This window comes from Zosterops lateralis, assembly GCF_965231275.1.
Source record: "Zosterops lateralis genome assembly, chromosome: 1".
NCBI classification, from domain to species: domain Eukaryota; kingdom Metazoa; phylum Chordata; class Aves; order Passeriformes; family Zosteropidae; genus Zosterops; species Zosterops lateralis.
In genome coordinates this window covers 84,719,715-84,745,293 of record NC_139762.1, presented here as the reverse complement: position 1 = coordinate 84,745,293, position 25,579 = coordinate 84,719,715, and the positions used below count along the sequence as shown (strand labels likewise).

General features: G+C 37.8%; 1 protein-coding gene across 2 annotated transcripts; it reads right to left on the bottom strand.

Moving 5' to 3' along the window:
- Positions 1-1,721: 1,721 nt before the first annotated feature.
- VSTM2A (V-set and transmembrane domain containing 2A) lies at positions 1,722-25,235 on the bottom strand (the record flags this gene model as incomplete). 2 transcript variants are annotated; one of them, XM_083879577.1, is made up of 5 exons in its annotated part: positions 24,838-25,235; positions 22,402-22,568; positions 21,421-21,471; positions 17,726-18,062; positions 1,722-1,810 (listed from the first exon to the last, which is right to left on the bottom strand). In XM_083879577.1, the coding sequence occupies exons 1-5, from the start codon at positions 24,914-24,916 to the stop codon at positions 1,722-1,724; spliced, it is 723 nt and encodes a 240-aa protein (XP_083735703.1). In that variant the 5' UTR covers positions 24,917-25,235. The 2 variants fall into 2 exon arrangements, with proteins under 2 accessions (XP_083735703.1, XP_083735704.1); XM_083879578.1 differs by lacking the exon at positions 1,722-1,810 and adding an exon at positions 1,856-1,932.
- Positions 25,236-25,579: the final 344 nt, after the last annotated feature.

The window sequence follows — 25,579 nt, the reverse complement described above, 5'->3', positions numbered from 1 at the left end:
TAATAAACACACTTTTAAAAATTTCTTCTGCAGTACTTACAAAGTGAGGAGAAATCACACAGCTGACCACGCTGCAGCTACTTAATGCTGCTATAAATAGATCATAATAAGCATGTGGTGTATGAGATTGTCTGTGCTGATAAATGAAAGGGTGTGAATTTTTCAGCATCAGTGGAAAGACAGGAAAAAGAAAAAAACCTTCCTGATTGCAGCTGCAAATGGTAGCAATTTTTGCTTCCTGCATTAATGAATGTAATTCATGTAACACATATTACATCATTCAACAGCAAAATTCTCGCATTCAGTTCACAGACAAAAAGTATTTTAATTAAGAATATCAATGAGTAATGACAATCCACTTTCAGAAAAAGCAAAGAAAGACACATCTTTGGCAAATGTAGAAAGAGCTGTGATGCAAATATATTTTATCAGTGTAATAAATTCACTTTCCTAAAACTCTTTAGCAAAAGAACATTAAAGACATGTTCTGGTTTATTTGTCTGTTTTCTGTTTCTTACCTTCCTTTATGTGCAGTACTTGACTGCAAACCTGCATTTTACAGTCTCTAGTGATTGAATCACTTCATCTTCTATAAACATCACAAGTTCAAAGAGCTTTCAGCATATGAACTCCAACACAACATACAAACTAAAAATAATTCATTGTCTAGAGACCATAACAAATTTTAATGTGCATTTACAGAGTAAACAGAGGGCTGAAGGGGGTCAAACCAGTCAAAGTGAAGATATGCATTACAAAATCCACACATTACTGAATTACAAACTAAAAAGTGGTGTTTCATCAAAAAATGAAATAAAGATGTTTCTTGGTGGCACGACATATAGATAATATTAAAAACTGTCTTGCAGGAGGACCAAAGTATGTCTACTCTGAAGTTATATCACACAGACTGTAAGCAATTTACAGAATTTAAGTTAGTTTTGCATATACAGGAGTTGCAAAATGAGAGAAAACACACTGAAATATAGAACGCACACACACAAAAAAAAAAAAAAAAAAAAAAAAAGGATGTATATATATAAACCTCCACGTAGTCATCAGGGGTTGGCCTAAGTTGGTACTTGCCACCATTGAACAAGAAACAATCAGAAAGACAGGAAAAAATCCTCAAAGGGAGAAAAGAATAATATATTGAAAAACAAAACGAAAAAAAATTTTCAAAAGAAAAATATCCTCACATGTCCTTCAGAAACAACATCCCCTAGTCTGCTGCTTTGTAGAATATATTTTCTCCTCCCTGTTCCTCATGAAAAAAAAAAAAAAAAAAAAAAGAAAAAAAAAAAGAAAAAAAAGGCTTTTTGATAAAGTTTGTCTGTATTCTATTTATGTTAAATCACTATGGTTTGTTTCATTATTTGGCCTCTTTTTGCTTCCAGGCTGGAATGGTTCTGTCAGCGTAGGAAACCAAATGTCATCCACGGTTAATTCTGTAATACTGAGGACTTGCAGGCCAACCCCTGAGAAGTCAAGGATGAGGCTTCTCCTTGCCGAAAGAAAAGGAAACTAGGTCTTGCTGTTACAAAATGTTTGATTACATCACACCAGTTCTCTTCAAATAAAATATCAGTGATACGCCAAAGAAAATAAGATATATCAAGAAAACATGTGGTATCCTCTTCTTTTTTATAATATTTATTTTATTTTATTTATTTAGTAATTTTGTTTGTACTTCCTGAAGAAGGTGCTCCTTGTGTAGAGATTTAGAGTACATTGGGTGCAGAGTGGTGGTTGGAGGTTAGGGTCAACTTTGCTGTCCGCTCCGTGGATTTTACAGGCGATTTGCTCTTTGCTTTAAGAAGAGAAAGTGATATTGGAAAAAGTCAGCACTTTTAGATTAAAGCAAAGCACCCTTCACAAAGCCACAAACAAGAAGCAGGACAGAAAGTCCATGGCTTGTAGCTATCCTCGCACCTGCGGAAGAAGTTATAAGATATTCGCTCATCTTGCAGATTTCCAATGCTCCTTATAAGGCTGTTTTAAACACATACATTTATTTATATAATTAGCTCGCCAGGTTGGCTCTGGTGCCCATGAATGTCTTGGCATGCACTGCAAATAACAACACATACAAAGTATTTCAGTCCCAGGGAGGGTTTTTTTGCTTTGATTTGCTTTCTTTTTTTTTTTTTTCTTGTCTGTCTTTTAATACAATATTATCTATAAATCATAAACCAAGAGGAACAAAGCCAAACACCTTCCACCTCAGAGTGTTCTTTACAAAATCGTTTCCAGCATTACATCATTGACTGCTAACAAAAAAGTCATCTAGGTGGCTAAAGAGTATTTCCTTTTAAACCAGAGGAGATACAGGCAAATGTCTGAGCTATTTACAAGGGGGAAACAGACTGCCAAAAGGTTTGGAGTATTTATTTTTGAGCAATTATATTATCCCAGACTTTGTTTTCTTTTCTAAAAGCTATGAAAAATTAATAATCCATATAATTGTTTCTAAACCCATGACTGTATATTTAGTATGCTAGCATAATAAAACCATTTGGGGTTAGATTGATTAAACTGAATGTTCATACACCAAGGGCACGAGTATTTAGTTGTCTTACATGCCAAGTCTCAGTGCTTGATAACTCCCTGTATCATCTAGAATTACATTCAGAATTTGCAATTAATTACTTGAGGTCCAATCTATAAATGTAATTTGGTAACACTGTAAGTAGAAGTTCAAATTATAAGAGGTCAATGCATGATTAATAGATTTTATTTCTGTGTTGTATACTCGAAAATTATAAATTTTATTGATGGTTAGAGGCATCAGTCCTATAACACGGTAACAATGGTGTTACAAGCAATCCATGATAATGATGGACTTGTAATAAATTGTTTTGTTTTGTTTTGTTTTTTTAATCTATTAATCATGTATAAGAAATTCTTGTAAAGAACTGAATATTAAACTAAATTATGGATTTCATTTTAGCCCCCAAAAGCACATTTATCTTGTCATAAGGAGTATACACAATGAAAGCAAAAAGCAATCCAGGCAAGTCCTCATTTTTTTAAGTTTTCAGATGTAACACCGTTCTCTGTATCTGCTAGCTATAAGCAAAGCAACAAGTATTTCTGTTCCTGTCTTTAGTAATTTTTTCGTTCTTGAAATGGGGATTAAATTAAATCACAGATTTTAGATAAACACTGCTTGCTTTGATAAATACATGGTGTGAGATGTTACATATATAGTGGTTGCCATAAAACACTTAGTCCTCTGTCACATTCACAAGACATTCTAAGCAATAGTGCTTTCACTTATATATGTGTGAACTGAATTGATAAATATCTATTAACTCTTAAATGAAAACTTGTCTCAAAGGCATTACTAACATTTTTCCAAGAGAAGTCCAAGGGAACTTTGAGCTTGTTTCTATGGAAAGAAGACATGAGTGGGAGGCCCACTGTTCTCTGGCTCATCTGGTAACATCACTTGCACTACACTGCCGTAGTTTCCTGTGCTCCTCAGGACACTTGTTCTGTATTACAAACAAGGAAATGCACAAGCAAACTTGCTGCAACTGTGTGTTGTTCTCACACAGACAGTATTTATGATTTTGAACTCGAGTTCAGTTTCTGGTTTTGGTTTTACTGCAGCATGACTTTGTTCTCTCTCTCTCTCTCTCTCTGCAAAAGCTGTCATTTGAAAGATCTTTATGAAGGCTTTTCTTTCCCTTCTGAAGTTAACAAACTTAGAATCTTTCTTAGTGTTAGATAATTTCCTGATGTATTAAATTATTTTTACTTGTTTTATTACTTTTTTTTTTCTTTTTGATTGAATCAAGGAAATATATCTCAATAAAACTCCAAAGGGTCCTTTGGAGATATATTTTGTCTGTACAAAATACAAATAATGGGACTTGAAAGAATCTCATGAATGTATTTTAAAAGAGGTTTTATAACAAGTAATGATGTTACAATTTGAGAATTTTAAAGCTGTAATGTGCAGAGGAGAAAAAGTATGATTTGAAATAAGTTTAACTTAAAATATGTCACATAAAAAATGCTGGGGAAAAGCAGCACCATTATTTGCAGACCAAATATTCTCTGATTTTTGTTTTCATTTTGCTTTTCTCAATAATTTAATCTGTAGAGTCCCAAATTAGGGGGTAGTATATAATCCATACACATGGTCTTTTTATTTATAATGTTCAGTTTCTGCATAAATCATGACTTCCCTCCAATTAATTTCACATGTTCTACATCCATGTTCTTCTCTAAACAGCAAGTTTGTTTTGCTTGCAGGGGATTTAGATTAGAGTACATGCAGTAAGTGCAAGCTAAAAAATTCTGAACATATTAAAAAAAAAATTAGGGGAAATGACAACTAAAACTATTTCAGTTTCTATGTGAAGAAAGGGGCTATTAGGATTGTTGGAAAAAACTGTAATAGACAGTGTTCTTTGCAAGATTTTGGGAACTGGTTATTAGATCTTAATCTGATTTAATAGTTTCCAAAATGCTGTTTAATCCAAACAGAGAAATTTTCGATCATATATATCAGCCAACATAAAATTGACTTGCAATAGCCAGGGACATATATGGCTATTAAGTGTGCTCTCATATTTTCAGTGATGCTTTATGAAATAAAATTGAAGTTTAAGTATACTAAAGCTTCATTCTTCTTTTCCAGAGCAAAAGAATTGTATTTTTTCTTTCATGGACCTAAGTATTTGTTTAGATTAGGTAGAAAGGTAGAACAAGAACAGCAAAACTGAAAGCAGCTTTTTCCTATTTTTCTCTTTTTTCTGTTCTGTCATTTTTGCTCATATTTTTTGTTTTTCATCTTGAGAAAAAACAAGTGACAAAAAGTATTCATAAATTTCCATTTTGACTTAGAATCTGGAAGTCATAGGGCACTTAAATCAGAGACTCCATTCCACTGTATCCAAATTCAGACTTACATGCAGGTGGTGTTTTAGTCTACCATTTTGACTAGGACTTGAATAGTATCACCTGAACAGTGAGCATGTTAATGTAAGTTAACAGCTGTCTATCTGGCTGTGTATTTGCTAAACTGATTACTCATTATCCCATCATTTCAAGCATTATTTTCTAATTAACATAATGAGAACTAAAAGAAATTTTATTGCAGGTCAACAAAACTGGGTAACGCTGGACTGCAATTATATAATCCTCAAAGACAGTCACTCAGAGGAAGAACTGTCATGTAATGTATGTGTGTATTATTTCTACATTATTAGTTAAATTCCATATGATGTGTGGGTCAGACATTCTCACCACTCTCAGAGTTTCACCTGTCAGCCATGGGGACTCAGTTAAATTCTTCTTGTGGTATGTAAATCCCCCATTAGTTGTGATTTATTTCCTGCTCTTCACATATATCCAAAAGGTCAAATGTCTCTGAAATACTTAGCTTTCTCCTGTAAACAAATGCTATATTGCCAAAGGCATGCGATGGTAAGTTTTTGTGCAACAGCGTGAAAGATCAGTTCATGCCATTAAAGTGTTTGAAACTGTGGTTTTTTTTCAAATTTATGATTTACTTAAATGTTAGAAACACAAAGAAAAAGAAAATAGTGATAAATAGTTGCAACCCTAGAATCCTAGATGGTTTAAAATTTAAAAAGAACTTCCAAATGCTTACATTTCAAGGCTCATAGAGTGTATGAAGCCCACAGCTATACAACAATTTTGCTTTGTTAATGAAATTAATTTTAGAAGATCTAAATATAAAATAAAGCCACCAGAAGTTATAAATTCCTTGTAAAATGTAACTGGTCAAAAACATAGTTAGTCATTCCATGCCTGAATGCAATCAGGCATGAGCCATTGCCTTCACTAAGATATTGATCACACAAAATTTGTGCCTGATACATGGGATTTGGGGATGCAGCAGGGATGGTTGAATAATTTTGCCCATTTATTTTTCACAACTGGATGAAATGCTGAATTGTGAACAAAGCAGCTGCCTCAGGACTAAAATTTTAGCATCTTCTATTTGAAAGAGTGTCTTACATGGTAAATCACCCTGGGTCTCAAACAGATTGCATCTGCCAGAATTGCAGCTTAGCTATTTTGGCATCCCTTGTGCTTAGTAAGGTTTTGGATTTCTCTGGGATGTAATAGCATCCTGCATTCTGAGCCTCAATACCTGTCAGAGCCTCTTAAAATTGTCTCCTTACAGTTGTGTGCACAATGGACTGTATTCTCATACAAAAAAACCCAGAAGGAATCTGAAAATTCAACAGCATTTCTTTAGTACTTTACTAAACATATAAGTTTAGTTAGGGTATCCTTGAGCTTCCTTTTGGTCGCAACCCACTGACCACATGAAAGAGTAATGCACAGCAGAGTCCTGGCTTTGTGCTGACCAGTACAGGAGAAATACAGCCAGTCACACAAAAGTTCATCTCAAATTCTCTGTATGTATTTACATTAGGCCAAAATATCAATACATATATTTCAGAGACATATATTTGGGCTGTGAGTCAATTTTGTTTCTGGGTATGAGTTAATTTTGTTGTTCTACTGACTTCTGAAATCACAGAGCTGTTGAAACCTTGGAGGTTTCATTTTTCAGGAATTTGCGCTGAGATATTTTCCATCTTTAAGTGCCTGGTTTTGCAACATTTAGCTTTGCTTTATATTGTTAGATTTGAAATATTCTTCTTGCCAACCCCAGTTCTAACCACACAAAACCATAATTTTGCATTATTGCCATGTAAAGTAAGTAAAAGTTCATGTGATACCTGCCTTAATTTTACTATGGACATAAATGAATCATAACATTACTTATTATTTGCAGTTCTATTTCCATAAGGATAGGTAAAACCAAGTATGTCTGATTTTTTTTTTTTTTTTTTTAATTTTATTTGAATATGTCTCACATAGGTTTTCAATAAATAGATTCTTTCCCTCTGGCCTACCAATTGCTATCATTCTCATTCCTCTGAATTGCATAAATCACAATTGTGTATAACTCTTCCATAGTGATGGGATAAATATACCCACACTAAGGAAGAAATTTTCTTATCCACAAATGTAAAATCTCCTTTTCCCTCTTTGGGAGAATGACTTCTCAACTCTTTTTTAGGGCTCAGTCGTGTGTGTTTGATTTTGGGGAACTGAATGCCTGGATGAAGATGAGCAGTTAATATAATTCATATTCAATGCTTAGGCATTTACTCCATCTTTCTCCATTGGCTGTACAGTAATCACCTTAAAACAGTATGATTTGTTCATCTCATACTGCAGAGGGCAAATGAATTTGTCTCACAGAGCAGAACAAATTTACAACAGGATATGTATTGAATTTCCCTGAAGTCTACTTAGACTTTGCATTCAGCATGTAGCTCTGTTCACCTGATGTCTATTCCTTTACTGTTAGTGATGCCCAGAAGAGGAGATGAGAAAGAGAGATGGGATTCTACATGGAGGCTTAATCCTTAGCTTTTACTAGACAAGGCACACAGAGGTGCTCAGTCTTGTAATGGGGCAAAAAAAGTTAAAACTTTCCAATCCTAAACAGAGGAGAGAGTTCTTCCAGATATCTGAGCCACAATAACTTCTGGAGCCCTTTATGGTCTAAGACATGTCACAGCCTTTACCCTGCTGCCAGCTACACCTCAGGTCATGTTCTAATGCAAACTTGAGATGGAAATACTTGGAAGAGAAAAAAATAGAGGAGACTTCAAATATTGGTAGTGTGTAGGAATAATGACGCTTGGCTTCAGGCAGTAGTCTAGAACAAGCCATAGTTGAACTATAAAAAGACAAGAGACAGCAGTATGAAAGAAGAAAGAGGAGTGGGACTTTAAATGACTTCTGCATTTTGACCATGCCAAGATAAACAGAAGTAGAATTAAAGGTATACCAGTGTGAAATAATCTGGAATTTTACACCCAGATCACTTTCTACATCATTCCTGAAATTAACTCCTAGCTAGTGAAACATTTATTTCTTATAATTTTTGTTTTTCTGCTAGAACACATGTGAAAGTCATGATTCCCTGTTTAATTCTTTAAAAAATGCTCATGTTCGTATCTCATTCTTTAAGCTCATGCATAGAACAAGGCTTCCTAATTGGGCCATCATGCACTATGAAGAAGCCAAGGAATTTCTAATGTCTTTCTCAAAGATGAAAATGAGATCACCAAAATTATTCAACCCTGTCATCCTTTTGCCTTGAACCAACAGGAGGGAGGTGTGAGATCCTTAAACAAATAATTAAAATGGGCAGTTTATCAACATTTATAGATATTTGTACTTTTCTGATGAAAACAGCCAAAAGTGACTGTTGAGTTAGAACACAGTATTTCAGAAAGATTAACTGGACAGCATACTTGACATAGCCAATTTGTCCACCTTTCCTGACCTTCTCAGGAGAATGACATTCTGCCTACAGTCACAAATGTCCAAACATCAGCCATTTGTAGCAGACATCCTAGTTCTCTTGCTTCCTTTAGCTGGTGTTTGGACTTCCAAAGTTTTAGGATCTTTTCACATGTGTAAGTAATGCATTGACTTCAGCTGTTTCTATTTCACTGAGAGAGTACTTTTTAGGAAAATGGTTGCTAAAAGAGGTGTTTGCATATAATTTGTGAAATACCAGTATTATCTATTTAAATAAATCTTGTCTGAGAAGCAGTCCAGGAAACAATGCCTAGTTCAAAGCTGAGGAGGAGGGGTGCAAGCTTAACCAAATGATAATTGATAATTGTTAGCATTTCAGAACAACTGGGAATAGGTTTTTTGACTGCTCTTATCAGCACTGGCCACTTTTCCTTCTCATTCTTCTCTTTCATCCTATCTCTCATAACCATAGATAAAAAATACCTTAAAGCTTTTTCTAAGTGTGACAGAAAAAAAATATAAACTGGTGCATTTTTATTTATCTGTATGAAATGGCTGATTCTAAAGCAAATGGAGTTTTTTCTGACTGTTCTATGGTAACTTATCGCATCCTATACTTTCATATCGTTATGCCCTATACTGAATGAAGGTGGAATTTAGGCTGTTAAGAAAAATTCTTGAATTGACTCTTTTTTAATAGCCAGCTTGTGTTGCTGTAACTAAATGTGACTCCAACACAAACTGCTCAGCATTTTTGTAATGTGTATATAAATTTGTCTATACTTGATATGCTCCACATTTAATTAAACAGTAAATGGAGCCATTTTTTAAAGATACCATAAAGTTACAACAGGACTCTTAAGGAAAAGAGAATCACACTTGTCTTTTTGCCCCTTTGTTTTTTGTATCTTGTTAATCCTTTCATCTATTGGAAAGAAAATTTAAGTGGGTGATATTTAATATACACTATCATTTCAACAGCACTGTAATGAAAAACATATACAAAGAGAGTATTTTAAAACAGAATAAAAATATTATTTTTTCTAACTATTTCAATACGTGACATGCAGTCCCCCTTTTCTCATTTTACACACCTGACACCTTAACTTATGTTTGACACACAGTCAAGCTGGTCTCCTTCTGTTTATATCATTTATATGAGCTATTTTCAAGGAATTCAGTTAGGTTTCCACTGGATGAGTGTGTTTTCTTCTGTCTGATTCCTAGATGGTAAGTGTTTTGAGGCAGGGATCATTCCTCTGATCCTTTGTTTGCCTGGTGAATAATGCAGTTGTTATAGAGATTAGAACAATGTCTCTGACTAACAGAAGGTGCCTCTGTCTAAGAGCTATGACTCACAAGTTTTTAATGGATATAGCTGGAGCAGTTTATGATAGTCCCTCCATCTCTCTGCCTCCCCCTCTTATGGAAATTAAATCCCCAATAGAAGAAGTGATATAAGAAGTGATACCCCATATAATCTCTTCCCCTATCTCAATTTAAGAGCTCAGGTTTAGTGTATCAGCTGTCAAAGATGACACTATGACAATATAGAGGCTTGACACTGTGAGCTAGGAAAGCTGAGCAGTGGACACCTATTTCCTCCTGCCAACCAGATTTGAGGCAACAACTTCTGATTGGAGCAAGATAAATATTTTGTGTGGCAACATTTTTAACTGTTAGAGCTAAATCAGTGTTCACAATCCAAAGCCTTCACCCTTGTTATTTCTGTTTTGCAAATTAAAAAAAAAAGGATGAAAATAAAAATTAAAAAAATATATTTTACTCCTACAACCATAGTACATTAGTTTGAAAATGGCAGATTCTGAGAATGAAGCTCAAAGTATTTGTGCCAAATACATCTGAGACGTGGGATCAATCATAACCATGAAATATCATTACTCAATATTCAACAACTCTTCAGGTAAAAGATGGTCACTGAATAGTAGATATCGGATGTCTGGTAATAATTCATGAAATTACAAAATAGATAATTGACCTGTTGTTTTCTCAGCACTTCAGACAGGCACAAACTAGGTAGTCATATTATCTAACATTATAAGTCTACTGAAGGGCCTTGCATCCTCTGAATGTATAGCTCCCTATGAGACTGCTAATTTTTGGCTTCATGATTGATTTACTGTTGCTCCTTGACAAAATATCTTGTCTTTTCAACTCTTTCCTTCAGAATGAACTGGAGTTGGATACCCCATCTTCTGTAGTCTTGCTGAAGTAATTTTTATAATCCTTATAGGCCTATGGCTGTGATTTGGTGGCCAGAATCCTCAGTCAGTGTCACGGGAAACAACAGCAGTTGAGGTAGTAACAGAAGTAGAAACAGGAATGGCAGAAGAAGTAGCATCCAGATTTTTTCTTTATATTTTTGTTGGTTGATGAACACACAAATTGAATGTTTGAAGCACTGTAAATGGGACTGTGCAACTTTCACATTTTTGTTCACAGAAAATCAGGCAGCTTTTTTCCAAGATAGTAGCATTTGTGAGTGGGTGGGAGGAACAAACTTCAGTGAAATGGATCTGACTAGAACACCCACACACAGACAGGATAACAATCTGCACTGCCAAAAAGTACAGTAGCAACTCCCTTATGATAGGGTAAAATGGAGTTTGGAGTAGAGTCTTCTCAAGGTAGGCAGCAAGATCATTAGTTGCTCTTCAAATACCATCCAGCTTTATCATCAACAAAGAAGAATTAATTGATTATTACTATAGTGTAAATATAATAACAGTCTCTGGAATATCTTTGAAACTTTAAAATTATTTATTCAAATATAAAATCCCACTCAAGGGAATAAGAAGATAATTAAATTGTTGAGCTTTCTGCTAGTCTAGGCTAAGGTTTCAGAGGGAAACACTAGAAAAAAGTTGATCAAAGGTGAAGAAAAAGCACACAGAAAAAAATGCAGCAAAAAACCCCCTACCATTAAGAATGCCCTCTCCCCCTGAATCTGAGCTGAAAAGAGCAGTTTTCAGGTGTTTTACTTTCCTTCATTCGGTTCCCAGAAACCTTCACTGTCCTAAACTTCTTCCAGTGGTACAAGCAGAGCAAAGCTTCAGTTCTTCTTATAATTCACTCTCACAATATGAGTAGAATTCATCCTCATCCTCATCCTTTAGCCGATTTTTCTGCTATTTTAGAAGAATGGACATCCTTTAGACTTCAGCAGAGTTGTATCCATTCCAGCCAGCAAATAATTGCACCCACTCTTTTTCATTTTATGTGATGCAAAGGATTTCCATAATGAAGTAGGGGACACCATAGATGGGAAACTTCCTGCTTCTCTTCCGAAAAAAGCAAAAATATCCTCTGCTTTGCTGTATCTGTCAAGTAACAAATGGGTTGTGTTCTGAAGCAAGGAAATCCCATCAGTTATTTCAAGAGCAGGCCCTGTCACATATGCTGCAATCTCTGATGACCCAGTGCAATCTGTCTGATTGTGAAGCAATGAAAAGCAATTTGAGTAAGCTGACAAACAAATCATACACAGCTTCTTCCCCCCACCCTTTTTTTTTTCTCTTCTTCCTTTATTTTCTTTTTGTTTACTGAGTATGTGTCCACCTGCAATCTTTCCAGTGGTATTTACCAAAGAATGTTGTATCAGGCATGTAGAACAGAACTACCGCGATTCTGCTACTCTGGGAGCTCTTGAATGGTCTTCTACCAGATTTTTGTATGTGAATTTTGTTCTAAACATGATGTTAGTCTGAAAGGCTTATTTTTATGTAGCTAAAAGAAATTAAGGGCATATGATGAAGTGCATATGTAGCAGTGACAGACAGTGAAACACACTGTTAACGTTACTAAAAGAATAGGAAATATCTCAGTACATATACATTATATAAACTACAATGTAGATGGGTAAAGGGCAAAATTATTTTCGTAGACTTTGTACGTTTAGTTTCAACTGTGTCTGTTCTCACTGTTTCATGACAGCTTCGTAAGAGAAAAATAACTATGCAGCATCCAAATACCATCATTTTTACAGAAATATGAGTTACAGAGATGCTGCCATATATTTGGCCACAAATCCCAATATTGTCTCAAGAAATTTTAGAAGACCATTGTTTTCTCTTGTGATTTATTATTAGTGTTTAACCATGGGCATAAATAAGATTGAAAACAATATCTCTAATTTCAGAAAGAGTATTTTACCCAAGTACTCGGTCTGGTATGGGCATGTGGGATTGCACAACTGCTCAAAGTTATAAAACAAGAAAAAGAAAAAGGCAGCGGCTGGTGATTGCTTTCTCCTCTTAATTCTCTAACCTGTGTTTTTATAAGAGGGATAGAAATGAATAGAAATTGACAGTAGTACAATATCAGTGACTGGCAATGCCAATGAGGGATGGTTATAAAAAGTAGACAATGTTGTGCTTGTGACAGGAGTTAGAACTGCAGATACACCAAGGAGAGATTGTTTCTGGGTCTAGGTGAACTAAGCACTAGAACAGGATCTTTAAGTACTTGTATGCATTTTGTTCTATCAATAGGTACACACAGATAAGAAATTAAGATGTGGGTTTTAAAAAAAAAGCATAAGGCATTATTGAGTGAATTTTGCATTGGAAGTCCTGGCCTTAAAAATACAAAGAGTGGAGGGTTAGCTGCTGTAAAGATGTTGCTTTATCAATTAATTTATTCAGAGCATATTAGCACTTCTCAGAAGATGCTTACAGTTTCAAGGTCAAGAGCTAACTATTTATAAGGGCTACATCAACTAACATGGTTTGAATTGATCTGATTATTTTGAGAAGCTAAAAGAAGTAGAGCATCATTTTTTCATGAAGAGGGAATCAAAGTGTATATTTCAAGTAAAAACAGAGGTTGCAGTGTATACAGGTGTAAATTGGAATAGTGTTTTTGCAGGTATTTCTGAGAACAGCAGAATAAGGTTTTGAACAAGAACAAAACCATCATTGAGCTTTTGCTTTCATGAAGTCCACAGGAAACAGAGACTTGACTTTTTGCTATCCCTTATCACAGTAATGGTTGGTGCCTCCCAACCTTAGGGGCAATCAGTTTCTAAAACAGCAACTATGAAAGCCAAAGATTATTTTAGGGAAGAAAGCAGTGATGGTGGCTGCCACCTTGGTGGAGACTAGAGCAGATATATTTTTCTTTGCTTTGAGAGGAGACGGAACATAAATTAAAAAGAATAAAAATCTCAACATGGAAACTGGTTTATATCCTGAAAGATTCCAAACTGGACATAAAATTTGTGCTTAAAATAGGCTGGTGATAAAAGTTTCCTAGATTCTCTAGATAAAAATGGAGACAGTAATTTCCTCAGTTTATCAGTACGAACAGACTGAAGAAAAAAAAATACTTTTTTTTTTTTTTTTTTTTTTTTTTTTTTTTGTATTCATGCCTGATGATAAGTAAGCTTCTCAGTGTGATTTATGATGCCAAGAATCCCGGTTATTCTGCCTAGGTAAGTAGCCTCTTCTTCCTAGTTCCTTTTCAAGTCATTTGCTGGAAATCTGCCATCATCACAGGAAGTTTTGGCATGTAGATAGTCTAATGGATGAATTTGTTACTTCACAAGAGAACAGAAAGTTGCTAGAAAAGTGCAGAGTCTGTATATAAGCAGGCAGAAAATTTACCTAATCACCACTTCTTCATTTTTAATTCTCTGAGACTGATCTTCTTGAGTCTGAAAAGCAACCAATGGCTTTGAGTGCTTTAACAGAGCATTGGCAGAACAGAAAGAGCTTGGGGGATATACTCATTCTCAGCACAACAAATTCTTCAGCTGGTTTTGTTGCTATAAATGTTGAGTGATTTGAATGCAGGCAGCAGAGTTAGTTTAGATTTGTATCCATGAAATAATGGCATTTGCTGCAGCTTGGAGATTATTTAGCTTCCTTTCACCTGATTTCATTTTAGCTCTTGGACCCCATTTAATTCCTTAGAATTGCAGAGCTTTGTCACAACTCTGTACCTTTACCTTTGGACTAAGATAGGTTGTTATGAATTATTCAGGAAAAAAAACAAACGTCTGTCACTCCACCTGCACAGGACATTATTTGGATGTATGCAGACTACTGTCAAATTACTTAGACTTCTATTAAGCTGTGATGGGTTACCTCATTTGCTGCAGCCCATAATTATGAAATGAAAGGGTCAAGCTGTGTTGGCTTTAACTTCTGTTTTCCTGACTTTTTTGACTTTGAGACAGTCATCTAGTGCTTCTTAGTATATTATATGAAGACTCTCTGTGGGAGATGTTCTCATTAGCTATTTCTTCCTGTATTGAATCTCCATTATGTTTACAGTAATAAATATACTTTTCTTACACTCACATAATATTTTTAAGAGCAGTGTAAAATACTGAATGGGCCTCGTAGCACTTTAATTTGTCAGCTGTGGCTATACAGCTCCCTGACAGTTATCACAGATATTCTGACTCTAGAGCAAAGTAAGAGAATAGCAGAAATATCTGTTGGGAAGTGCTGATGTTTCAAAATGGTAGTGACTGTAAAATGCTTTTATAGAGCTACATAGTAAATATCTATTGTTAAAAAGTAAACAAAATTTTGCAGCGTACTTCAGGATAGAAGGAGTAAAGTAAAGTGTTATCTACCTTTTAAAAGTAAATTTTGGGGACAAAGTATTCATATAATCAGAATGCATTTTTTCGTATATTAGTAGCTGAGTTCTTCAGCAGTAGCTGAATACAGATTTCCCAATAATTCCACAGTGTCATCTTTCCCATTGTTGTAAATGTATTTCACAAAAATCTGTAAGCAGTAAAATTTATTGTTTGCCAATAACTACATACCAGCTCTCTATACTGGAGAACATTTGATACAAGTAACTATGGTTAATAGTACTTTTCTCTTCAAGGAGTAGTGCTGAAGTCAATGTTTTACTCAACATGAACAAACATCACAACCTGTACGTCTTTCAAGTACAAATATGTTCTTAATTATGACACATTTGTATTCAAACGTGTTTCTAAGTTCTACTGGATGGAGACATTGCTTACATATAATGTAATCACACAGCAGTCTTGTCCATGCATAAATATGGTTAGCATGGCATAAGAGAGGGGAAGACTTTCTCATTTGATAAAGTAAGGAGGTTGTGTTGATTCTGTATCATAAAAAGATAAACTATTAACATCTGTAACACCTCATTTCTGCTTTCTTTGAGGTCTCACAATGGACATATCCCCTCCTCAGCTAAGTTGCTTCTCTAAGTTAGATAAAGCTAAAGCTTCCCCCTTCCTTGTGCTCCTGTGGGTATTTCTATTACTGTAGGAAAACCATAAAATTGAATGAAAATCCAAATCTCACTCACTGGAGCTGAAAGAGCCAGGCCAAGATATTCTCAAGTAAAGGAAAGCAAACCTTGGTTCTCAACAGTTGAACTGATGCTTAAAATCTGATGTCAAAAATATCACCAATCATTTGTGGAGCAAGTGACCATTCAATTGAAATTAAGCATACAAATGATTCCTGGTACACTTTTATTTCTTCAATACATTACCTACACCTCTGATGAATGCAGCATTTGCCTGTGCTTTGTCATAAAAATGAACTACTAGACTAAATTATATTTTATCTGCTTAATTTAAAAATTATTTTTGATTAGGATTGTCTGTACTTGATCTGCACCCATCTTTACTCAAGTAAAAAATTAAAGTTTGTTTTGGTTTTTGTTTGCTTGTTTTTTGTTTTTTTTTTAACAGGGATATTTCCATGTAATAACCTACAAGATCTCAAATAAGAAATGTCCATTATTCACTCAAGACATTGCCTGGACTAAGAACATAAACAATACTTTGGAATAAATTATATATCCAAAATGATTTAGTGGATTAGCTGTTTTGTGCACACTTTGGCTGCAATGCAGTATAGTCTGTTGCTACATATTTCATAAACCTATGACTATTTTAATTAATTGCATGTAGGATGGAATAGAAAGCAGAGTTTTCCCTTTATGGAAAAGTCTGCTGCTTTGAAATGTATGAGTCCAATGGAAAATAAGAAGTATATACATTTATCTGAAAGGAAAGTCATGGTAGAATGGTGATTTTAAATCAAGTGAACTATTTATTTCCTTCTAACAGCTTAGATATTTTTGGAAAAGCTTAAAAATGAAAGTGGCTCCATTTCAGGGAAAGAAACCTGAATGAAACTTACATAAATTTTAAAAAGTGTATACAGAAGTAAAACAGTGATAGCATATGCATCATCTGTTTTAACAGCAATAAAAATTTTCATATGAATAATCATATTGTTCCAATTGCAAGGAAATGCATTTTCCTTATGAAAGTTTTTCTAACTTGTCTTGTCTGTAACTTTGAAATGATTTCACAAGTGGTGTGCTATGAAATTTGTTGTATTCAGTTTTTAATTTAACAACGCACTAGCAGAAAAATGATGCATCAGTTAATCAGCTCCATTACACATTTTAAGGTAGGATATGATTTTGTGCCTTACATTGGCTCTCGTAAATAGAAGTAACTCAGAAACCATTAAACTTGCAGCTAGTTTTCCAGAGGATATTTAAGAATTCAAAAATCTCAGGTTTTTATCTTGTTCATTTCTCTATTGCTGTCATACAGAACTGCACCTCCTGTGTATTCATGTGCCTTTGCATAATTATGATTTTTGCAGTATCAATGTAGAAAATGAAGACTGATATTGATTATAAGTTATGCATGCAGTGCTGAACAAAATCCCCCTAACAAAATGTGTAGAATGTTAAATTCTACATGACAGACAATGGAGACACTGCCATTTCAACCCTTGATTCAAAGCCAATGATCAAGCACCTGAAGATGACAAACACACATTCTCTGACACACCCATGGTCTTTCTAAAGCCTACACAATAGAGAAACTATCTGGTCTATCTAAGGTCTGCTTGGATTTAGAAGTCAAGGTCCTTATGAAAATAGGATTGAAAGTGAAAATAAATTTATTTTAACAAATATTGAAGATATGTTAGGTGACTGGTGTAAATAACTTAAGAAGAAACACATCTGGATGAGTGTTTTATTTAATTTATCATGCACAGACATCTTAAAATGAGATGAGCCATTCGCTTACATGCCCCTGTCTCTCCACACACACACTACAGGGAAAACTAAGTTTTGATTTGAGAGCTAGCTTTAGGTGGGTAAAACTGGTAGAGATAAAATCCACATATAGAAGTTAAAGGTTTTTTTTCTTCTTCTGCTCAGAAATTTATTCTTCAGATTTTAGGAAGTAAAAAGATAGCAGGAAGAATAGAACCAGAGAGAAGGAGGGACAAAAGAGCACCACACTCTTCCTAGTCACAATTCCTGGTTACCTTATGGTTTAGCCTCCTTTTACATGCTGGTAAGCAATCAAATGAAAGCTCAAAATGCTTTACCATACCTGATTGTGGACTTTGTTTGGGGATTTTGGCTGCTGCTTCGGGGCTGGAGGTGGCACGTACACGCTGATTGGCAGAATTGTGGATGCTACTTGGGACAGCTGCTGAGATGTTTTTACGAGGTTTCATGTCTTGCAACCACATGGGGGATGCCTCAAAGGCTTGCATTCGCCGAGAGTGGCTGTTAGCATTGACTTTGAGAAATGCCTGCGCCTTGTATTCCTGAAGGTCTCCATAGTTGGCATCGGTCACCCTGCACTCATACAAGCCTTCATCCTTTTTCCTCACTTTTGAAATCTGCAGCTTGTGGGAGATGTCATTCCCTTGTACTTTCACTGTCTGCAAATTTTCCAGGGTGGGGGGAAAAAACAGAGAAAAATACATTGTCATGAATTCTTCTTTCTTAGGAAAAACTCTATGGGCATAGCACCAATTTGCTCAATGGTGTGATTGTGCTTACTGCAGGGAAGTTACATCAAGGATGAGTACGGCTAATTGTATCTGTGAGGATGCCTGACATCTTCTTTCAAAATCTGCTTAGATGGTTTGCTCTGAAATCTAATCAGCCTCAGAAAAAAAAAAAACAACAAACCCAAACTACCATGTTCATTCCAATTAATTGCTTAAGATCATGAACATTCTTAATGAGGTTTCTTATGTAAAACTAGAATATGCGCACTTTATTGGTTAAACTTTTCCAGTTAGTTGGCTTTATTGAATAATTCAGTGTCTGAACTAGTGCATTAACAATTTTGTTGGAGATGTTTGCGAAATTTAAACTATGTTAATAACTACTTATTAGATTAGCTTGTACTCTTCACTGCATTGGAACTGTATATTTGCATTCAGTTTGTCTCCTTCAAGTGTGTCTAAACTTTGGTATTTTTTTTTTTTTCTGTTAATGATAGAAAGTGATATGGTGTCAAGTTGTTTTTTTGTTTGTTTATTTGTGTACTTATTAGAAGCACATATCCAGAATTGTTTTAAGAGTTGCCAGCTAAAATGAGACTCCAGATTTATTTTTAATTATATCTAATATCTGAGTCCAACATAACATATTTTTTATTTTAGATAATTAAAACACACATGAGTAAATTATACATCCAGAAATGTGTGATAGCTATTAAGATGCATTGGGAAAAGTTAACACAGATTCCTTTCTGTATGTTCATCACTTTAGATAATTTATATTTAATTAATTTTCTATTACTCTCTACCTGAATTTTTATCTATTGCCCCACAGGAAGCCAGTTAAAAGGTATTCAGTGGGATATAAATCTTCAGCTTTGAAGAACTTCTGAACTTGGTTTATTTCCACCATTACATAAACAAGGATGCAAAGGTTGCTCTGTGTCCTATCAATAACAGCCAATAAGGAGACATCAAGATGATGATTACATGGTAGAGCACAAAAATAGAGAACTGCTAGATTGAAGCTAGGCATGTGTTATTGGGGATTGTAGAATATATTGCCACTGATAGTTTGGCCTACTGTAGAAACCAGGGTTGGCAAGGCACCTATTCTGCCTTCTTGATAAATTGAAGAGCAACAGTCGTGAATATGTCATTGCTTTAAGGTACTGGATGGAGTTTATAGCCTGTTGTGCTGTACCCAGCTCTGAATTTATACTTGGCAAATTGAGTTGAAAGTATGGATTACATACTTACAGGCATAACGTATGCAGTATTAATTGCACAGAAAGTGCTGGATAGTTATTTAAATCATATTCAATAATAATATATCTCTACCGAACAATTCATTTTCAGCAAAAGGATTAAAGATTCATATGAATGGAAAGAGGATTGGTAGGTCATATTGTGCCTTCATTTGTTCCTATGCAAGAGCCACAAAGTTAACAATGCTGCATAGCCTTGGTGAGAAACAGAATGGTTTTTGACTTTTGCACTTGAAATTTAGAAACTGTTGCAGACAACACATATGCATGTTTTCAGTTTGTGCTGTTTTATCAGTCAGAACAGATAGAAATGGTGTATTTCAGCACATATTTAAAAACATTTATTAAATATACTTTAGTTTTCTCTTTATGATGATAATTTGCATTAGTACTAATGGAGCTGTGTATGCCTTCAAAAATGAAGGCTACATTTTGCAAAAAGTAGATAAAAAGTAGATTTAGACATCTACATAATATTGGCTATTTTTATTATAAATACAAAATAAAGGTTTTATGCAAGCTTATAGGAGCACAGTGAACACTTTCTCATGAATTATTATTATTATTATACATAATGAAAGAGATTTGTAACTTCAAAGATGAGACAAGCTTCACAGTCTATATTGTGTCTCAGTTCTTATGTATTACCACAGGGATTTCAAATGAGCTAGTATTGATAGGGAATGAATTATCTGCTAGCCCTGTGTCTAGTGGAATAGTATCCAAGAACCACATGGGAGCCTCATTTGTAAGGCAGTCTACAAATGCAACTGAAGTTATGGTCCATGACACAAATCATTTCTAGTTGACGGTGAGAAGTATCACAAAAATGCAAGTATGGCTAGAATACGTATTGTATTGAACACACCATACCTATGTTCTCATTTATAAATGCCCTTCAGCTATACTTAGGTGCACATGGACCTGATGTAATTATTTGTTTTGTTATTTGTAGGCATCAAAAAACAGCACACTAAAGGATTTGTCAGAAATTACTCCTCTTTATTTGTTGCTGTCTTAAGCTTTGCTGGTATTTAAAGCCTTGTCTGCAGCTAAAAAGCACTTCCAAAACGATTGTGCCAGAGAAAGGGAAAGCCCCTCCAGGCTCAAAGGGAATATTCACGCTGCAGTATCTGCTAAGTATCTATGTCTTTCCACTGCAGTGAGCACCACCACACCATCATCCATCCCACCACCACACATTTCCTGGGATGCTGAGGAAGGAGGATCTGCCCTATTCTGAGGTCAGAAGGAGCTTCTGCCTGTGCCTGACACAGGACAGGACTCGGCTGTGGAAGGCATCCTGGCCCTGCAGGGAACCGCCGGAGGGGGAATGGAGCAGCGCTGCTTTATAATTGTGTTAGGTAAGATTCTGGTTCAATCTCTAAGCAGCAGACTGGCAACTCTGGTGTCAGAATCTCACTTTCATAAAACAGAGTCTCAGTGGCAAAGAGCTGAGATTGCTCCCAGTGGGGAGGTTTTGTCCAAAGCCTTTCTGAGCTTTCTCTCTGCCAGTGGGTTTGGAGCTGACAAAACGCCCATTGGAGCAGCTGCACGCCCCGCTAAACCAAAGTGCAGCTTCATCAACAAATTTCAGCCTTAAAACCAACTTTGGAGTGCTAAGGCAGACTCGGCAGTTGCCTAGGGTCAATGAAAACAAGAAATGCAAGCATGGTGCAGGCCGGACTCTTCACGGGCACAAACAGGGCCTGCCAATGGGCTTGGCCTCGGCAGCCCGGGCGAGGCCTCCAGGGGTGGGAGGCTGAACGGGGAAAGGCTGTCCTGACACCCTCTGCCCGGGCCGTCAAGGAAACAGTCACAGAATTACAGAATCAACTATTTCGGTTGGAAAAGACCTCTGAGCTCATCAAGTCCAACCGCTGAGCTGGGGGCGCACTCTGCGGGGCCCATGGAGAGGAGAGGCGGGGCAGGAACAGACTCGGCGCTCGGAGCGGGGGGGCCCTGACAGGGGAAGGGACCCCCGGCCGGCAGGGACCGCCCGCGCCCTCAGCGACACTTACGCTGATCTTGGTGCCGTCGCTGTCCAGGTCCCGCTCGGGCAGGAGCTCCACCTGCAGGGAGGGAAAGGAGCGCCGCCGTGGGTCCCCGGCCCCCGCCCCGGGGCGGCCCCGCGCCCACCGCCCAGCCCGGGGAGCGCCTGCCACCTGCCGGCCGCGCCGGGAACAGCCCGGGACACACGGGCACAGCCGGGAACACCCGGGGACAGCCGGGAACAACCAGGGAACACCCAAAAACCCGGGGACAGCCGGCACGGGCGGCCGAGGGGCGAGGACCCCCCGCCCTCTCTCCTCGCAGGGGCGTCTTTTTCCGATCCCGGTGAGCAGAGAGCAGCGGCCATAGCGAGGAGCGTCCCCTGATGGCAGCGTCAGCGGACACGGCCCTTCCTTGTCCCGCTGAAGTCCCGCTGTTTACTGATTTGGTGTTTTTACTTCTTTAGGGGCATTGGTTGCCCCCTGCCTCCCCCGCCCCCTCTGGCTGTGCCCTCCTGTGGCAGCTGCACACGGAGTTAGGACCAGCTCCACTGCACTGGCTGGGAATTGGAGGCACGTGTAGGATCCTGCCACACGGGAGATGTAAAATTCCCACAAGGAGCAGCCTTTGAACAGCTGCGTTCCAAGGGGAAATGAAATAAAGAAAAGAGGGAAGGAAAAAAAAAAAAAAAAAAAAAAAAAAAAAGAAAAAAAAAAAAAGGGTGGGGAAAGAGGAAATAGACTTTGGAAAACCTGTGTGGTTTTGTGAACAGCCCCAGCTTCATCGTGGAAGTGACAGGCACCAAAGCCACCAACCCATGAGGTGGGCATTTTTCTCTGCAGGTTCCTGCTCGGTTATTTCAATAATCAAAATTAAGTCCCTAGGGAGATACAGAACCTCTCTCTGCTCCTTCCCCCTGATCTTCCCTGCTTTCCTTCCCCTCTTTCCTCTCCATTCTTTCTGTAGCATTCTCCACATGGTTTTAGGACCCCCTGGCAGAGGATCAGTACCTGGGTGCCTGTCACCTCAGCTCCAGCCTCCTGGTCCTCAGCTGCCCGCAGGAACCACCACTGGATTTCAAGGTACACCGAAGTAGAGCCACTTTGGAAAGCACAAGACATCTCCACATTCTGCCCTTCAGTGGCCGTGACATTTCGGGGAAACTCTGTGAATTTTGCTGTAAAACAAAGGCATAATATGTTGCTACCTACTAATCGTTTATGCTCTGCTTCTTGTGTTGTCTTTTTTATTGTTCCCTCCTTCCCCACAACCTCTCCTCCCTATTTAAATTCTCTGGGTTTTTTTCTTATTCCCACTCTTTTTCCTCCTCTGAGTTTCCCACACATTATCTCCCCTGCTTTTTCTCACACCTAGTTATGTTTTTCCTCTCTTATGCAGAAATCCACCCTCTTTACACTCTCAATTCTGCTCATGGGAAATGCTATAGATTCCCCTGCTTGCTCCCATGAGCTAGTGAAGTTTCACATAATTAGGTCCAAATACCCTTGGGCAGAATGCAATATTTCACCAGACTCACTGAAGGATTTTATACAAGACCACTTTAGGAGAGGGAAAAAATCAGACAGATTTGTATTTTGTAGGGCTGAACTGTAGACTTTTAAATTGTTAAATGTTCCACAGCCAGCTGAAGCAGCTGTTGGCACAGGCACCTCTGGGTACTCTTCTGAGTGAGTGTTACAATCACTTGTCAAATGTCCTTTTCAAAGGCTTTACCTAACTTAGTCAGATTCTGAGAACCTCTCTTTGCATAATCAGACCAAAAATCAATTCACTTTCTGTTTCTCAGTCCCAGCAGACACTTTCTAGAACTAACCTTCATATTTGTATCTCAGTCCTTCAACAAACAGGATCTGTCCATTTCAGTTTACCACTGCTAGGTATAAAATCTAATGCTGATAGGCATTGTCCAGGACATCAGTAATTCTTTAAGTCTCAGTCTTTACTTCCTTCTCATCCTCCCTATCACTCACTTTAAAATTGTGCAACATAATGAATCATGATAGTCAAGTGAGGGGGACTGCAGACAAACAATCTAATAAATAAATGCTGTGGTTCAAGAGGAGGAAAATTTGGAAAGACTCTGCAATGTCTCTGTTATGAGTGGCTACAGATTGACTAGAGCATATTATGATCTGAAGGAAATGTGATCTGAAAGAAATATTGTTCATTGTCTCCTCCCCTCTCCCCCTCTTTATACAGTCTTCCCAGCCAACCTAGAATTGGTGGGATAATTTCGTAACCAGCGTTACTTCTCTTTCCCCTTACATTTGTGCCTGGCAACAAATACTTTCAAAGCTGCTAGCTTATTATTCCACAGTGCCCCTTTTTCTGACCCCCACCCCCACCAGCCAGCCAGTCACCGAGTTAAACTGCCAAAAGGACCGTACATTTTGTGTGTTCGGGGCTAGTAAGTTTGTTGGTTGGTTTTTGGGGGTTTTTTGGGGGGTTTTTTTTGGGTTTGCTCCTTCTCTCCCCTTCTGGTCAGTAGGAGTGAGCGGCGTGGGGACACGGGGGGGGGGACAGTGCCGGCATCCCCCCGGTGGCACCGCCGAGCAAAGCAAAGCCGCGGGGAGCTGCGGGCAGGGGCGGGAGGGCGGGCAGGGGGCGGTGGGAGGGGGCAGCGGGAACAGGACCAGGCTGGAGCAGCGGGATCTGTCCATGGTGCTGACGGCGGCGCCGCAGCCTCGGGGTCCCGGACAACCGGCTCCTGCAGCGCCGGGGCTGCTTGAAATGCAAGGCGCGCCTTTCGGCGGAGAGGGAGGGAGGGAGGGAGGCGACGGGGGTGGGGGAGGTATTCAGAGAAGTCGATTTTGTCTTTTTCTTCCTTTTTTTTTTTTTTTTTTTTTTTTTTTTTTTTTTTTTCCTTTGGTGGGGGGAGAGTGGTAGAAATGCACATAGTCACGGAATTGGAATGAAGGTCTGACTCTGAGGATTGCAGGATAATGAGAGAGGAAAGAGAACGCAGCACGGAAGGAGACTGCAATATTTCAAGAGAAGCAGTAGGCTTAGCCAGCCGGTACTTGGTCTGAATGCAATAATTATGCATGCACGGGTAGGTGTTTATTGTATGCAAACATGCCTGTATAACAACATGCACAACCCAAACACATGCATGTCCACTCCCCAGCACCCTTCACTCTTCTGCAAGGTACCTATTATTTCCCTCTTTGCATTTAAGTAAAGGAAGCCTTTTATATTTCTACTTTGGGGAAACTTCTCACTTCTTTTCCTATTTACAGACAATATTTTCTGTACAAACTAAATGTAAACCTGATGCTGGTGTCCTCATCTCTTACATATTTTTTGTTGTTTTCCTTCTTTTCCCCTTTCTTCCTTTCCTCACCCCCCTCCCCACCCCACTCCTGTTCCCAGTCTGTTTTAGCATAGCAAACCAGACACACATATTTGACAATAAGTGATCTTACCTTGGGTAGAAAGTCCTTGTTGAATGTACATAACTGAAAAGAAAATGAATCCAATATAAGCTAGAAAGATCCCCATCATTCCAAGATGAAAAAGTCACATCAGGGTAAAAAAAAAAAAAAAAAAAAAAAAAAAAAAGCCAAAGATGTCCTCAAAAAAGAAAGAACTGATATATAAGTGTATGTATGTATTTCAAATATCTGAACAGAAAGAAATTTGCAATGCTACAAAAAGGCTCTGAATTGTAGCCCTAGCTGCGACACTGGCAGCATTCTGCTGCTCAGTGGAGCCTTTTTCTTTGAGAAGAGCGAGTATTGCAATACAGTGTGGTTCAGATGAGCTGTCTCAGGCGCTGTGTTGCTTGAAGTCCAGATACAGACTAAAAAAAAACACAAACCGTTGAAAAGTGGGTATCAGCTGCCTTCTGTGCCTTTTTTCAGCTACCTGGCAGCTTCGTCCAACGTCAGCTCTTGCTGCTCAGGATGGCGTGATGACTGCCCTCCCTACACACTGATCCAGCTTGGGAAGAGAGGAGTAGGGGAAAGAAAATGAGGGGGGGCAGGGGGGGAAAGAGAAGTCTACTGTGCTTGTATTGCTACAACTTTTCTTTCTAATGGCTGCGATAATGCCTTTAACCCTTCCTTCTCTCTCCCTATGCTCTACACCTCTACCTGTTCTAACTTCTACTGTCTCTGATGCTGGGGTAGATCTGCAGGATTTTTGGTGGGTTCTTCTTTGGGGTTT